At 40.2% G+C, this 17,569-nt stretch overlaps 1 protein-coding gene across 1 annotated transcript in view; it reads right to left on the bottom strand.

The window, feature by feature from the left end:
- Positions 1 to 17,569, bottom strand: part of RFTN1 (raftlin, lipid raft linker 1) — a 198,128-nt gene that overhangs the window by 102,638 nt on the left and 77,921 nt on the right. Inside the window, exon 3 of the mRNA XM_019667171.1 lies at positions 9,871 to 10,057. Coding sequence (XP_019522716.1) covers positions 9,871 to 10,057 — 187 coding nt within the window. The remainder of the gene's footprint in view (positions 1 to 9,870; positions 10,058 to 17,569) is intronic.

The raw sequence follows: 17,569 nt of genomic DNA, 5'->3' as shown, positions 1-17,569 counted from the left end.
ATAAATTATAAATTGTATTAGGAAGTGTCTGCAAGCATATAAATAGATGTTCTTCACAAGAAAAGTGGGCCTTTTTTTTTTTTGTTCCTAGTAAGATCCAGGTGGTTTGACAGAACAATTTTGGGCTCTTAAAATACAAAAGCCTGAACACAAAAATTTCAACAAGTTAGGTATGTTACAAATCTCCTTAGAGCCGGGACTGTTCATCTCATTCTCTCTAACAAAGCCTATTCCTTAGAAGACACAAGATACCTAATAAATACATTCTGATTTTAGGGAGCAGAGGGGAAATGATGCACGAATGGCCTAAGAACCATAATTTTTGTAGAATTGGTTAGTGCGGCTGAATGAAGCCATCCGGTGAGCTCCAAATAATTTGCAGTGGCAGCTCTATGTCCTAAAGACAGTTTGGGAATAACCAGTCCTCTGACAGCACAGCCTACCATGGGGACTGGGAATGCTGCAAAGCCCAGAGGATTCTGGGAATTCTCTGGGGACCCTTCAGTAAGCTCCAGGGCCTATGAGCTGAAAGATGGTGTATTTCTGAGCCATGAGCCTCAAGGTAGAACTTAAACCCCATACCTACCACACATTCCCACTAACCCACCCCACACTTCAGTACGGAGAAGTCATCGGTAACTTCTTCAGCCTAATTTTTCTAGGATATAAAATGGGAGGAGGTAGCGGATAAGGGAAGATAATGGTACCTTTTGGCTACAAAATAGAATAAGTCTAAAACCCTGTGTTGAATGCATTATACTGTTTTCAACAAATATTAACAACAAAAACAACCATCATGAGGACACAATGAAAATAAATTACAACACTGAACACATACAGGAATGAAGCAAAAGTGCTCTCAGACCCTCAGAAAACAGGTGTTGTATGAATATGAGTTACTAATTTGGTTTTTAAAGTCTTTGTAGCCATTTTAAGTTTCAACTCGTGGTTGATGAATAAGAGGCAAATGAAATGATGTACTCTGCTAAATCGTATTTATAGCATTTCCTCTTTGTAAAATGGTTCTATCTTTCAACCATTTAAAAAATTATAGAAAACAGCTAGATTATAGACATAATCATTATATCAAAATCTCAAGACATTGAAATCACTAATAATGTACTTATATGGATCCAAAAGTTATTTTTCACCTGCTGCTGCATTCATAGATAAAAATGTAAAATTCAACCAGTACTTGTCTTTTCTAGGACCCATCACTGGTAATGCCCATTATATCCTTCTCAGCTTGAAAAACACACACAATCTCAGTTACTCTAATTGACAAAGAAAAGATGAAAAAGACTTTTTCCAGGAATATTTAAAGTAAGACAATCTGAGTTCCTAAATTTAATATGGGATAGGCATACAAATACAAAAATCTAACACTTTAGTAAAATGATTTGCAACTAATTACCTACATTATGTGCATATGGTCCTCAAAATAATGTGTCCCTATAGTCCATCTACAATGCCACAGAAATAAATCTTCCAAGAGACTCCATTTTTATTTAAAGATTGTGTGTACATGTGGAAGGAAGGAGCTTTTATTTAATTTTAAAACAGATACAGACATTTCATGGTACTGTAGTATTTGCATAAGTTTTAAGATCAATAGAAAGATTCAAAGAAATTTAATGCTTGTGCTTCTCTGTTGTGGGTACCTGCTCACTGTTCTTTGCAATTTCAAACTACTTCTGGGGAAAGACTGGAAATCACTAGTTTGCTAATACTCTCTCTGAGGAGACAAAATAAATAAAAAATAAAAAGTGGGGAAAGACACAGGCAACCAAGGACACAGCTATAAAAGATGGCCAGGGGCTTGGGGGCGGGGAGAATGAACTTTCACACAAACAATTCACATCTCTCTTGTTCTCTCCACTGGGATAAAAGCCGATGCCTTGGAGGGAGAGAATATGAATAACTAGGCAAGCCATTTAGGGGTGTGGATTGCAACAAACTCTCTTTCCCCAACAGAATGTGGTTTTACGCCCAGCATATTAGATTGGAAAGTGCAAACACAATAATTAACAGTGAATCCTGAAACTTCAACACGCCAGAAAAGTGTCACTCCATGTGAGATGGGAAAATAGGAGGAATACATTAAGGTAGTCTTTGGTGATGCTGGACAGCTCCACAGGGGCCAAGGTGGCAGCCAGGGAGCGCTAATCAAGTTCTCCAAACACCTTGGGAAGCTTGAGAAAAACTGATGAAGGATGATACCACACCAGCAACGAGGGGCAGCCGCAAGCAAAGAGTGGGGGTCCTTCCTATATCTGAATCCAAAATAACGATCTCTGTACTAAACAACACCTTTGTATTCCCTCCTCTGATATAAGAAAGGAACGTTGCATCCACCTGCCCAGATCTCTGCTCCCTGGGAATAAACCAGCTGTTCTGGCTTCTCTGCCACAGTAACACATGTCAATCACTGCTAAGCCCAGCATTACTAGTCTTCCCCATGTGTGATTCCAACAATCAGCAGGCTCCAGGGCTGAACTCCAGCCTTGTGCGTGAGCATTTTCTAGGGCACACCCCGGTAGGCGCTACCACCCGCTGTGTATTTCGTTTAATTATGAAACCTCTTTCTAGAAGCCCTATAATTCTCCCAAGAGTCAAAGTAATTGGTAGAAATTAGACATGAAGAGACCCAAGGCCACTTAAAGAGGACATTGTCAACTACAATTTTTAAAAGAATTTTCTTTTTAGTTCCAATATAATTTTGTACTTCCCAATTTTTGCCCTTTTCAAATGCCAAAGAAAATGTTCATGTTATCTTGTGGGCTGTAAAATAGGCAAAGTAATGCATCTGTACTCCACTTAAGGTCCACAAAGATTTCCTTTCCTTTGAAGGCCATCCTTTGAGGATTTTTTTTAAAGAAAAAAACTGTGAAAAATAACATACCTTGTGGCAAATGACTGTTACTTAAGCAATGAAAGAATTGTGCGTGTGTGTGCGTGTATGTGTGTGTGTGTGCGCACGCATTTCACTATTTGGGTCCATGCTGTGTGGCTGCATTATCAAGATGCACTTCTAGCACTGGTAAATACGTAAACTAAAGACACATCCATTTGCCATGAATTTATGGTCCTTTAATGAATGATGGTAGCAAAATTTCAGGGATGGTTTTACTCCCCTCGATTCAGGAAAATTCAATTGAGCAACACCTACTCAGCACCTGGCACTCTAAGTAATAGGAATCCAAAGATGAAAGAAGAATTAGCAAGGGGGAGGGGAAGTGGGCAGACACATAGAAAACAATAACAAGAGCATCTGAGAAGTCTGCAGAGTGCTGTGTATGAAAGGAAAAATAGGCAGCTCAAAGGGTAGATGATTAACGCCACCAAAGCAAAGCATCAGACATCTCCAAGGTTGCAAAATGGCAGCCAGTGGAGTGGGTTAGGGATACACAATGCTATTCTGGAAAAGTGAGGCACTGGTTAAAAAAGAGAGGTTTTCAAATAAAACAACAACAACAACAAAAAAAACCCCCCAGATTTTTGGCTTTTCTTGTAAAAAGTGCAAGATCTGGCAACACTTGGCAAGGGGGCAGAGCTCAGTCCTGGCTCTCCAAATCCCATGCGTCCCCACTCAAGAAGCCTGGCCCTTGTAGGCACGTGAGTTTGCAAGTCCTATCTTAAAATAAAGGCAGAGTCTTCAGGATTTCAGATTTCTGGCCCCAAGAGGGGATGTACGGGGTAAAGCTGAGCACTCTGTGAGATTTACTTTCCTGGAAACAAAACAGCAAAATGCCAAAAGAATTGTCTCTCTCTGCATCACTTGATGCTGGGTGGCCAGAGCTGACCCATGTAACAATCTGTGCTGCTCACAGTACTTGGGAATCCAGCTTGCTGACATGGTCTGAGGGGAAAAGCTTCTCTGGCTCCAAGCATATGGTCAATTTGGGACAGAGCAACTTGCTTAGCACAGCTCTCCTCTCAGCAAGCTACTGCATCTCTTCTGAGAATCGCCAGAGGTATCTGGTATAGAAAATGAGGACCACAGCAGCCTGGGCTCAGTCAGCAACACAGATGTGGGCCTGTCTCCATGGGCTCATCATGGCCTCACATGGCCCTCTGCAGCCTCACGCAGCTCACAGTTCTCTCACAGCTCCTGACTACCTGGTGAACACTTCCCAGTGGACATCCTGCCACCAGCAACTGCCACAAACACGATACAACCCAACTGAGGCCATTCACGCTCCTCCTGTGGTGGATACGTCCTGGATTCTTCCTAGGAGCACTTCCATAATGATCCTCTCAGGGTTTTCTTCTGGGAAAATCCCACCAGACACATCCCCTTCCCCCTCCCTCTTCTAGTTGGTCCTCCGAGCCACTAGGAGTCAGAAACTCACTCCTGTTTCGATTGTTCCTCTTCTTCCATGCTGTCCTTTTCCAGATAAACGTTAAATCCAGTATTTCCTCCAATCAGGCACATCTCACGTCTGTCTCTTCCTTAGCTTCTTACTACAACCTACTTTAGTTGCCGATCATCTCCCACTATAGCTATCACTATGTGTTCTCAACTTCCATTTTCTTGCCCTCTTAAGCTTTTGAAAACTCAGCACCTCTCATGGTTGATCCTCTAAAACAAAACAAAACAAAACAAAACAAAACAAAACAAAACAACAAAACTATTGCATTGGTTCCCCACTAACTTCAGGATGAAGTTCAAACTCCTCGGTCCGGACATCAGAGGCCTCCTGATCCAGGCCCCACATGCTTCTCATACCTCTTCTCCCTGATTCCTTCTGGACCTCACATTCCAGTCGCCCCACATCATCCGTGGTCTGCTTTTCCCAGCCCCCCTGCCGGGAAGACCCTTCTCACCAATTGTGCTCCCATTCCAGACCCAAAGCAAATGGGATCTCGGAGCCTCTTTCTCTAGAGAACCCCCATTAACAAATTCCAGGTGGGAGGTGAAAACCAAGATCCATAGATTTGGCTGGCCACTCACATAATTTGCATATATACTTTACATCTCCCTAGTAGATAAGTTTCTTGAGAACTGGGAGCTCTTTCGAGTCATCTTTGCATAGTGAATCTGCATCACATATGTTTATCTTAGAAAAATCTAACTGAAAGAGAAGAACATTTACCACTTAAAACGATGCCAGTTATTCTACTCAGCAGTCAGATGTGCCCCAGAATGGATGTGAGATAGAAGGCGTGCAGATCCTGTTTCCTCAATCTCAGTTCGCGCACACGCACCTCTCTAGGTGCAAATATCTCAGCACCCTAGGTGTGATTCTAATGAACACTCACTATAAACCCCAACCAACTTCCCCATGGGGCTCGCTGTTGGAAACACTGATCTGATGCAGTCCTGAAGGAAAACATGCACTGGTCAGGTAGAGAGTTGCTACAGTATTACATTTCATGGGCAATTAAAGAGATTTTCCAGGGCAGTTTTGATTATATGCATTTTCCACCTCCCACCAGGGCTTCAGAATCCTGGTCCCTGCATTAGTTGCAGCTCCTCTCTGTGCCCCACACCCTGACTCTAGTCCAAAAGGCACCTGATGAATGCCAACAGAGTTCACAGATGTCCTGGTCCCCTGTACCACACAAGGCATTATTCCAGGAGACCTGGACCCAAACGGCTTCAACCCATTAGTGATGACAAACACATCACTGACACTCTGAGCTTGCTCTCTGTGTGAGCAACGACAATTCAGCAGCTGAAGAATGGAGCAGCACAATGCATTTTTGTACTTACGTCTACCGCCATAGAACGACCTAGAATTAAACCCACACTCATGAAACATCAGAAGTGACATTTTAATAACTGACTTCCCTTAGCCATCAAGTGTTGAGGTCTTTGGCAACTCGATCTTAGGAAAACGGCCCGAAAAAAATGAAGGACAACTTAACTGTAGTTAGAATTCCGAGTGAATGTAAGTAACTATATTGTCTGTTAAAAATCACTATGTGTTCCAAAGAAAGAGTAGAGAGAAGGAAATACAAAGTCCCTTTCTACTTATTCTCTAAGTATCTCATTCAGCTCTTCACTCTTGTCTCAGTTTTCAAAGTGACTGACTTTAAACTCAACACACTTAGGATTAAGAAGAATTTCTAGTTAGATGTGTGATTTGGCCTGCCACTTTAAAATGAAACGGCAGTTATCAGAATTTTCAAAAGAAAAGATCAAGCAATTTTTCATGGATTTAAATGAAATTTGTCAAAATGATAGAGGGCTCAGAGGAATGTTACGGCACCGAGCTTTGGGAATGACTCATTAATAATCCAGTTTGATTGTCAATGATGCTCTTAAATTACCTAAACTCCACTAGAAAACATTTCATTGTAAGACAAATTCCTCTCACCTCATGTGAATTACTCTTATGTTTGCCCAAAAGAAGCCAGGCCCAAATGAAAAGTTTCTTCCTCCAGAAACATTTCCTTAGTTTTCTTTATAGCAGGAGGTGACGTCTCCTTTTTCCCAACTCCTATGGCATGAGGTGCATGTCTTATAGTCTCAGTTAAATTTAGGTGCCTGGAAGGCAGGCTCCACGCCCAGGTGAACCTTGCAGCTGTACCCTCTACCTTCCCACCAAGCACAGATTCTAGCATATACCTTACAAAGAAAATAAGCTCAGTGTTTGCAAATGAATGATTGAGTGACTGAATGAATGACTGAGAGAATGAATGAATGTAAGCTTGTATAGTTCTGGTTCCTTTTCCTTGCTGCTAGTTATTTGCTAAAAATGTTATGTTCACCTTTCAAACACATTAAAGTTCATATCCAAGTTTCCAGGCATCATCCCATGGTGATTTTTGCTAACAAACTTGATATGGACTGATAGTAATCTAGAAAGTGTATCTACAACTCTTTTAACGTGATCTACTCAGAAAATATTAACCAGGCATTTACTTCCTCTTGGAAAGTGAAATCATTTCATTTAACATCATCTAAGGCTGTCAGAACTTTGGCACACTTTGTGGAAAATATCATCTTAACTGTTTATATTAAAAATTAATCACATAAGATTTCTTTGTTTTGTTTCGACCACTTAAACTCCCCACTGATACAGAAAAGCTTCTGTTGTTTGTTTGTTTGTTTGTTTGTTTGTTTTCAATAATGTGGGGTCTTGTCCTCATAATGCAAAAAACATGATTATTGCATTTTCCAGGAGAGAAAATGACTGCACTTTAAAATTATATTGTATAATACCGCGTTCCCACTCCCATTATTCTTCCCATCCAATACCAATGGGGAATGGAAGTGGCGTAAATTCTCTTAGTCATTTCTGACAAGAGAATGGCAAATTACCATTCTTGTTACTGTACTTTGCAAATTACCATTTGTAATTTGTTTAAAAAAAAAAAGGCGGGGGAAGTTTCAAAGACCCAGGACAACGTTATCCGAGGAATTTCTTTCTCTGTGCCTGCTTATCAAAGAGTTAGAAGTTCATTAAAGTCATCCAGGCAGGTAATCCAGGTCCCCTGGACCCGTCCCTCTGGACCAGAGTGAACTCAAACCCAAGGAGAATGTCATCTTCTCTTTCTTGAAACCCCCCCTGCACACCAGTGTCTTATTCTTCTTAATAGCTTGACCCATTTTCTCTTCTAGAAAGTCAACTCATTAGCTCATGGCCTGTCCTCCATGGAAGTAAAGAACCCCAATTGAACACCCCAGCTTCACCACTGGTTTTAATGGACTAGTCCCAAATGTGGGAGTCCTTATTCCTGAAAAGGAGAGATTCCTCACCCACCTCATCTGATTGGATAATTTGGAACTGGCTTAGGACTTGAAAATCATTTAGTGCTAGAAATATCTACTGATGTGCCCCCACACTACACCATTTACTAGTCGCCAAGAGCAGCCTAGAACACAGGCCCTCTAACCAGATGCCCATTGGTCTTTCTCACCTTTCCAGGTAATCAAAATTCTCCCTGGGCATGAAGTGGCAATCCCCAGTAGTGTTGGTGAGTAACAGGCATGGAGCCAGACAAGAATTAGTCAGATCCTCCACACCCTCTAAGTGTGGTCCATGGACCAGCAGTATGGGCATCACTTGGGGACATGCTGGAAATGCAGAGTCCCGGGGCCACCCTAGACCTGCTGAATCAGACTTTGTACTTGAATGACATCCCCAGGAGATTCATAGAAGGCACATAAAAGTTTGTGCTGTTCCATTGCAGGAAAAAAAAAAGGCATCTTCACATTTAGAGTCAAATTCATTTATAGTGTGCTGATTCCATGGCAAGTCCTGTGCTAACATCACCTCCTATAGTGGAATGACACTAAGAAATACTCCTGTGACCTACCAAAGTGGACTTCTCCCCTCTAAATATCAAGGTCGATGGAATGATTTAGGGAACAGAAATACTGGAGCCAAGTGAATGCCTTATGTAAGTTGAAAGGCACATGGTAAATCAGTTTTATTTTGTTTCCTTTCTGAAATTCCAAAGACTGTTGGATAGTAAAATGGAGGAGTAATGAAATTATTACCTTATCTAAAAATCAAAGCTACCCTCCCCCACTTTTTTTTTTTCTCACAAAGGGATTGCCCATAAGAATCATGGGTACAGAAGCACAGCCTGCACTTCACACCAGGGTTAAGATGCAGGGAGGGAGTTCGCCTGCCTGGGAGCAAGTCAGAGCTCTCTGCCTGCTGCCATCTAGGAGACCTTGACAAATAACTCAACGTCTGGGCCACAGCTTCCTCACCTTTAAAATGGGAATAAAAATGGTATCTATTTCATAGGCTGATTATGAGAATGAAATGATACTCATAAAGCTTGGCAACACAGTGACGCTCAATAAATGTGACCTAGAGTCGTCATGCATGTCTTACATTGTCAGCGGAGCCTAAAACCACTATGGCTCCTAGAACAATTTCCTCTTGTGATTGACCTTGGTATTGATCTGCAGACATAAAGAAACCAATATGCCAAAAAAGGCAGATGTTTTAAAACAGCTTCACTCTACAAATACCGTGGTCATTCTGGACATTAGCAAAGGTGCATGCCACCTTTCATTTCAAATTCTAATGCATGGTGACTTGGATTAAGAGCCCCAGAGCTTGATCAGCCATGAAGCCATGAAGAACCCTGCTTGTCAGAAAAGAAGAGCCCGTCTTAGCCATGCAGCCTCCCGCCTCCCGGCTTAGCCTTATTAGTCCAATGTTTGTCCACCCAGCAAAGGAACTTTTTAAAAAGAGAGAAAAAGCAGCAGTCACTCTGCGCTTTCTCTCTTTTTAAAATATGGCCCATGTTGTCATTCCTCCCATGAAAGTTGGCCAAAAGATATCTGATTTCCTCTGCCAGGTTTTCTTTCCATTTTTATTTCTACAAAAGCAGCAAAAACACACTGTGTTTCCTTTCCCATCTTCATTGTTTAAAACAATATATTTAAAATTAAATTTATTGCTCCTTTTGAGAAACCAACCTCCATCTCTCTTGTGGTAATTAGTCCCAATAAAAATAGAAGAGTAAGCATTCAATTGGGCAAGCCCTACTGAAAAACATCCTCAAAGGCTTCAAAATCAAAATCCTGACCAAATCAATTACAGCACTGGTTCAAGTGGGTTTTGTTTCTCCTCCTGAGTGATTGACAGAACTTATGGTGGGCTCAAAATGGTCAAGTATTTCTAGAGTTTGGGGAAAGAGATTAAGTTTGGAGGTAGCCTTTAAAAAAGTTAGTGTATTTCCTAACCATTATAGTATTATACTTGAACTAGCTGCATCATTCTGGGAGTATACCTGTTTAGAGCAGAACATTTTTCTAGCTGAGTTTAAGCCAATAAATCCAAAATATATTTAAAAATCCAAAATCTAATGTTTTGCATTGCCTGTCAGAGGGCAGAGGTCCTGTTGACATACCTTAGCCACCTCATGATGCTAACCACCCACCCTGAGAGGCCTTACCTTTCAGTTTTCTTGATCAGGATGGCCCTGAAGATGTGCTCAAGGGGTGTCTTCTCCTGCTCGTGGGTTGGTTGCACGAAAGGGTGCAGGGTCACCAGCAAGAATCCTTGCTGGTACAGCTCCAGGAGCTGGGTAGGCAGGTCTCGCAGGGAGGCCAGCCTCACCGCTGAGGACCGCGGGAGCTCAGCTGGGAGTGGAGAGAGGAGAGCTCATCAGAGGCCCATCAAAACCACCTGCCCTACCCCATCCAAGTCCCTCTCTTAATTTGAAAAAAAAAATGGGCAAAGTATATGAACAGGCAATTGCCTTAAAAAACATAAAAAGCCCATCAATATCTGAAAAGACACCGAAATTAGCTCAACATCAAAACAAATAGTTTCGCCTACTGAATTATTTTAAAATTTGGATTTAAAAATGTCTTAAGAAGGATACACAAGATTCAAATTCCAAAAGGTACAATACAGTGAAAAGTTTACAGCCCAGCCCTATCCCCTGCCTCTCAGTCTTTTTCCCCTAGAGGCAATCACTGTTATCCATTTTTTATATACATGTTATTAATAACAATTGCCGAATTCATACACAAGTAAATAAGTCTATATATCTCCCTCCCTTTTTATACAAATGGTAGCATAACATTAATGCACCTTGCTTTTAATCAATTTTTATCAATTATCAGTACACTTTTCTTAAGAGACCATTCAACAGTAGTACACAGAGCTCTTCAATTTTTTCCACAGACGCCGTGTGCCCTGGTGTGATGTACCATAAACTGCTCAAACTTTTGCTTTTATAAGTCATGCTGCAATGAAAAATATTGCTCCTACATGATTTCACATGTAATGCACATATCATACAACTAAAAATTTTTTTTTAAGTGTGGAATTGCTGGGCTACAGCACATTTATTGTAATATTTTCAGATATTGCCAGATTTCCTCCACAAAATAGTATGGATTTACCTCCCATCAGTGATGTACAATCACTGGCTAATCTCATAGTAAGAAAATGACCCCTGTGAGGTAGTAATTTCTATTTCTCTTATGTAATTTGCATTTTTTAATTGAACATTTCATGTTCAAATGCTATTTGTGTTGCCTTTTCTGTTAACGGTTCCTAACTATTGGGTTATTGCTCCTTTTTTCTATTGGTTCATAGGAGCCCTTTATATATTAGGACATTTAGCTCTTATTTGTGATACCGGTTGCAAATATTTTCCCTCAATTTGTTGTCTTTTAACTTTGCATAAGATGGGTTTTTGCCATGAAGGACTTTTTTTAATGAAGCTGAATTTGTCAATCTTGTCTTCGATAGTTTCTGAGTTTTATGTCATGAGAGATCTGGAATTATAAAATAATTCTCCTGTGATTTCTTGTAGGATATGCTTCATTTTTTCCATGTAAATCTTTGATCCATTTGAAATTTATGCAATATGAATTAAACATTCCCCCCCGCCAAGGTTTATCCATTTTTCTTCATTGGTTTGTAATGTCACCTTTATCGTATATTATATTCCTGAATATATTTATATTTATGACTGTGACCCATTAATCTATTTTAATAATTTTAGTTTCACACTACATTTTAACATCTGGCCAGACTATTTCCTGAATCTTCCTATATTCCTGTTTATTTTCTGATTATTCCTGTCTATTCTTATTTGTCTTCTCAAACAGTCTTTACTCCCTCCAAAAAATATCTTGTTGACATTTGTTTTGGACCATGTTCAAATTATAACTTAACTAAAGGAGAATGAATACTTTCATCAGGCTACAAATTCCCATCCAAGAACATGGCATAATTTTCATTTTTTCAAAATTCTTTGGGATCCCTCGGGTGCATATTCAAGTTTTTTTCACATAGATATTGCATACTTATCAAGTTTATTCCTAGTTATTTTATACTTGATTGTTAGTGGAATAAAAGAATTTTTTTTTCTTTTTACTTGTATGATATCCATCATGAGAGGCAAGAATATTGGGGAGACAGAAATGCTCATCATGGTTGATGGAGTGAATCTTTCTAGCAGGCAATGTGGTATTGGCCTTCAGACCTAAAAGTGCACACACCCTTTGTCCAGCAACCCCGCTCCTGGGTATGACAACTATGACTACACTCACAAATGTTTTTCAAGATATATGGACAAAGGTATTCACTACAGGGTGGTTTGTATAGCAAAAACCTAGAACCAAAAAGTTCTTCATGGGAGGGTTAGCTAAAGACTGGGGAACCCCAATGATGAATCCTATGAAACATTTAAGAAGATTAAATCTGCTATGTGCTGATGGAAATGTGTCCAAGATACATTACTAAATTAAGAGGCCAAGATTTGTAACAGTGTTTATCATATGATACTCTTGTGTACAAAAAATTAGAAGGATAGATAGACATGAATAAAAAAATGTCTGGAAAAGAATCACAAAAACTAAAATTAGAGAGAAGGACTGGAGTAGAGAGGGGAGAATGGAAAGGTGGTTTTTATTTTGTACTTTCAATATTACCATCAACAGTGATCATTTGATTTGGGTGGAGGGTTTATGGGACATTTTAATTTTCTTCTTTATATGTAAAAACAATATTATTTAAAAGTTTTTTATGTATTTAAACATAATGTGTTATTTTAAAACACAAACTTAAAACCAAAATCTAGAGGTACTTAAGAATACCACTTAACGTCAGATGTTATAGCTCTCATTTCCATACATCATGCAAGAAATTTACAGGAAAAAATCTATAGCAATGATTCACTCTAAAGCAAGCGTCTGGCATCCTGGAGAGACCACCATCAATAACAGTGACAAAGATGAAACTGGCCAGGAAAGCAGAAAAGTCTGCACTCTTTCCCTTGGAGGATACAGTCTGGCTATGCTGCTCAATAAAAACCTACAGGTAAGTCTGGTAAAGAATGCTGAGCCCCTCCACATTCCCATGCACAGAAAGCCATCAGGTAAAAGGGGCGCCTTGCTCTGGCCCCCCTGCTTTAGAGTAGGTGTCCTCCAAGCGTGCTCCCGGGTCCAGTAGCAGCAGCATTCAGGAACTCTAGGGCCCCACCCCAGACCTACTGAATCATAATCTGAGTGATCTATGTCTTTGCAAGCCCTCCAAGAGATTCTGGGCTGAGAACTGCTCTCCTGAGGGCTCCGCTCTGGCCCTCCTCCACCCACTCTTCTCTTTACCAGCAAGGAACCTGGGGCTCGAAGGGCACGCGCCCACCTGGGACCCACATCCTGAATCACACAGCCACAACCCTGGAATTCCCACATTGAGAGCCTGTGAAGGCCTCTTCCCCGGTCTGTGTCCAAGGTGGACAGTGTCCCGTGTGTGCATCCTCAGGCCCAAGGCGAGACAGAGATGAGGATGAGGCGAGTGAGGAGACACCTGCCACAGGTACAAAATTTAAATGGGCACCAAAAACTCAGTAACCAAGATAAATAAACATTTAATGCAATATGTTAAAAAGTGAAAATGAATGCAAAGTCCATAATGAACAAAATATCAAAAATTTTAATTAAGACGGGATCGGTTATTATTGATTTTTTTCGTTTTTGTCTCAAGCTCCAATACGGCTCAGCATGGCACTGTTACTAAGCAGGTCTTTTTTAAAAATGTTGCCTCACTCGCCTCACCCTAGTGCTGGCCCAGTTCCAACATCTCTTCTTACAGCCTCTTCCTGGGCCCAGCAAATGACAGGAGCAGGTCTGCACATAGGTTGTGTGCCCAGGGAGCAGGTGTCCTCTGCTGTCAAAAAATCACAAAGCAAATGCGTGTGGCATGGATGCTGGTTGTTTTATTTGAAAAACTGAAGGGACTTTTGGTAGGGGTGCAGGCCTTTCTGGAGGGTGATTTCAGGTATCTATCAAACCTAAAAATACCATGCAGCAGGAAGATCCCCTCTTCTTTGACAAAACTGTATATAAAGAGCATCTGTGAGTCATCGAATACAAGACCTCATACTCAGTCAGCCTCTACAGTTCACTATTTTGTAAATGGTTCAAGTATTTCAAACTCTTATTGCTATAAGCTTTACTCAGATTTTTGATAACATATATATTGGGTCGTTGGGAAACTCATGACGCATTTTTGCATTGAAAAACTTAGAAAAATATGTCATGACTTTCCCGACAACCCAATATTTGTTTCCTCTTATGTATTACACTATAATAAATTTTAAAAAGTAGTCGATGTGTGGAGAAAACTTGGGATTCTAGTATCAGCTACATTCCTCAATAGCATGAATCCTGGGCATGTGACCACTAAGTTTCCTCATATAAAACGGAGATAACAACATCAGCCTGTCACCCATCATAGAGTGGTTGTGATAATCAAATGGGATGATGGGTATGTAATTGATAAAACTGAAAACTATCAATACCCAGTGGTTGGCAGTCATGGATGGGGAGCTGGCCAGGAGGACTGGTCATCTGCAGATGGTAATGACAATATTGTGCTGGAGCCATTAAATCCTTCCCCAGTCCCACCCACACCCCAAATCAATGCACTACATATATTAGTCAATCAACTACTTTATAGTTAAATGCTTCCTGAATAAAACATAATACTTTTTAAATTTTTATCTTCAAATCTAAAGATGTATCTCCTGTCAAAACTCAGCAATTTTTATGGCTTTAATTTTTGGTACACAAGCTGTCAAAGTAAGTTTAACTTCATGGTTAAAAAACAAAAATGAAACTCAATAATTTTATTGCAATAAAAAAAGCAAAACCAGGCACCTATTGTAAATATGATTAAAGGTATTAATTTCATGTTTCTATTTTAATGTTAACCTTAAAAAAAATCTAGTTCTTAAGTGCCCAATCCACCATATTATTACTAAAACAACAAACGAAGGAAAGGTTTATCTGTTTGGATGGGCATACCAATTGTAGCCTCTTGGTCTATTTCTCACCCCACCCATCAGAGTAACCTCTCCGCTATTTTGTTTTTTGTAATATTTGCCTGACTTCATTTACAAATTATGTAACCTTGGGCAAGTCATATAATTCCCACCCCATCTCTTGGGTCCCTCATTTATAAAATTAAGACCCTGGATAGGCTATTCTGAAAGGAGTGTCCAACTTTAAAATGTAGTGATTTTATTATTTCAATTTGGACACTAAAGTACCAGTTTCTAAGAAAAAAGTTTTCAATGTGACCTAAAAGAGTTCCCCCCAAACCAGAGCCAAAATGGGACTAAGGAACAGCCCATGTGTGAATGGGTGGAGAGATGGAAAGAGAGACAGGAAAACAATCTATTGCCAATATGGCAGGATCAACATCACTGCTGTCCGAGGGTCCCAGCCTTCTGCCTGTCCCTGGCACTAGAAGGGATTCTGCTTGCTCTGACTGTCCCCTGGAAGTGCGAGGAGCTTTCCAGGGGAGTTCTAGGCTGCAGATGCCTGCAGGGTTGCGGGAGAAAAGTGTCTCCAGGTTCCCATCTTCCTAGCAAAGATGCAAGGAAAAGAGTGAGTTATTTGAAGTTACTTTGGCTTCCTGGACTGAACCACATCAGCCACCTCATCATAAGTTAAAATTCTAAATATAATTCTTCATGTTCTGAAGACGAGGGACACTGATGAGGTTGTCTTGGCCAGCATTACTCTCCAATCTGAGAAACGCCATTGTTAGGGCCCAACATCCATCTGCAGATCACACTTTTCTCTCCACTTTCCAATCTGTCATGTCCCATAATCTATTTGTAGCGATCAGTCTGCAAGCCCAGGGTCCAGGCTGGACACCCACTGCTCTCACTAGCTGTGTCTTCATCCCATATGAGGACTTTGTTATTGCTGTGCAAAGCCCAGCTCTCCAGCTGGCTTCTCCCACCAGCCTGGGCAGCTCATCTCATTCCATGACCTGGTAGAGAGTCTGGTGCAGATCTCAAGGACAGGAATTCAGGTCATTGGGGCCAAATGGATAAAGTAAGTGAGACAAAGTGAGGGAAGAACAATGAACACCAAAGCTCCACCTCACCAAGGGATGTCACCTTGTCCTCCTATCCTGGTTATTGCCAATGGGCACGCGGGCTCAGTAGTGCCCAAACTTCTAATTCTTATCTTCAAGAAGTCAGAAATCTGACAAAAAAACAAACCAAAAAAAAGAAGTAAAAAAACGACAAAAAAAAAAAAGAAGTCAGACATCTGGATCCTCATAGAAACTCTCCTAATCTTTAAATCTGGCAAGTAATTTCAATTTTATTTTCAACCCCATGTGGTCCAAAGCCAAGACCTGGTATGTTGCAGAGTCTGGATGGGGTATTTGATCAATGTGGAGGGATGGATACCCCACACCCTTCCTATCCCTGATCTTAACACAGCCAAGACACAGTGTGAGCATCAGTCTGTATTGAAGAGCTTGCCATCCATTCGTTCCCACGCCATTACAATTTGCATCAAAGTCTTCAAGGATTCATCTGCAGGTATTTGACCCCGGTCTCTATTTCCTAGTTCCTTCCTTTTCTATACTGGTGTTGAGATGAACAAAGAATTTAAAACCACATAATTATATTTTGAATCCCTTGGAAATCTTGTTGTTGTTTTTTCCTCACTCAATTCACAGGCTTTTTAAAAACCAAAATATATAAGGCCTACTGGAAAGGTATTTTGAGTGGCATGAGAGTCCAAATATCTTTTGATAAGTGCTTTGTTTTTCTTTTAGAAAATAACTTCATATAAATAAACCATTATTCCAGGAGGAAAAGGAAAATAAAGAAAGGAATGAAAAGGGGAAAAAACATAATCCACAAAACCACACATTTCTTAACACTCCTGGGATAAAATAGATTTTAATTTTGCTATGACAATGTTTTGTTTAGCAAAAACATTCTGCAGCCCCATTTATTCCCTGGAAACGAAGCCCTTCAGACATCTGCAGAAGAGCCAAAGCTATGTCTTTGCTACTTCAAACTTTATTATTGGGAAAGTACCAGCTTCCAACACAAGGAAGAAACCGCTGCACAGAGCAACAACACACATGTCACCCAGCTCTCTACAGCAGGCAACAGCATGCTGAACCACAACAGCTTCCATTATTGTGTCTAGCAATCATTTGTGACTCTAGCCTAATTATTCAAAGTCCAACTCTGCTTTTCTAATTATATCTGCTAATGGATCTGTCAATACCAAGAAGCGCAACACAAGACAGAGGCAGTATCTCCCTTGAGTAATTTCCCTCACAGGTGAAGCTGATAATGACACCGTTCAACCAAAATGTTGTTTTGTTGTTTTTTTTTAAGTTTCTTGAAGGCCACAATCTCTATAACATCAATCTGCCTGGGCTTTTTCTGTAGATCCAATTTAGCAAAACACTAAAATCAATCATTTTTCAATGTAGGGTTCTTCATTGTATAGATAAGGAATAGAAATTCAATTTTTTAAAGAATGTTTACAGTCCTTTTCTTCTGTGTCATTTCTAAGTCTGTGGAATAAAACTTTCATTTTAGGGCTTTTCAAATTTTTTATCGAATAAATTCATGTCTCTGAAACTTAAAAAAAAAGAAACATATCTAGGCTCAGAAGACCACTCCATTAAAACACTATTTATTCTCTTTTATTTTTTTAATCGGAGTGAAATTCACATAACACAAAATCAATCATTTTAAAGTGAACTATTCAATAACATTTAGTACATTTATAATGTTGCGCAACCATCGCCTCTATCTAGTTCTAAAACGTTTTCATCACCCCAAAAGGAAACCCCATACCCAT

This window comes from Hipposideros armiger, unplaced genomic scaffold (assembly GCF_001890085.2).
Source record: "Hipposideros armiger isolate ML-2016 unplaced genomic scaffold, ASM189008v1 scaffold_486, whole genome shotgun sequence".
Classification (NCBI taxonomy): domain Eukaryota; kingdom Metazoa; phylum Chordata; class Mammalia; order Chiroptera; family Hipposideridae; genus Hipposideros; species Hipposideros armiger.
Note: the sequence above shows the minus strand (reverse complement) of the source record. Positions and strands in the feature narration are given on the sequence as shown.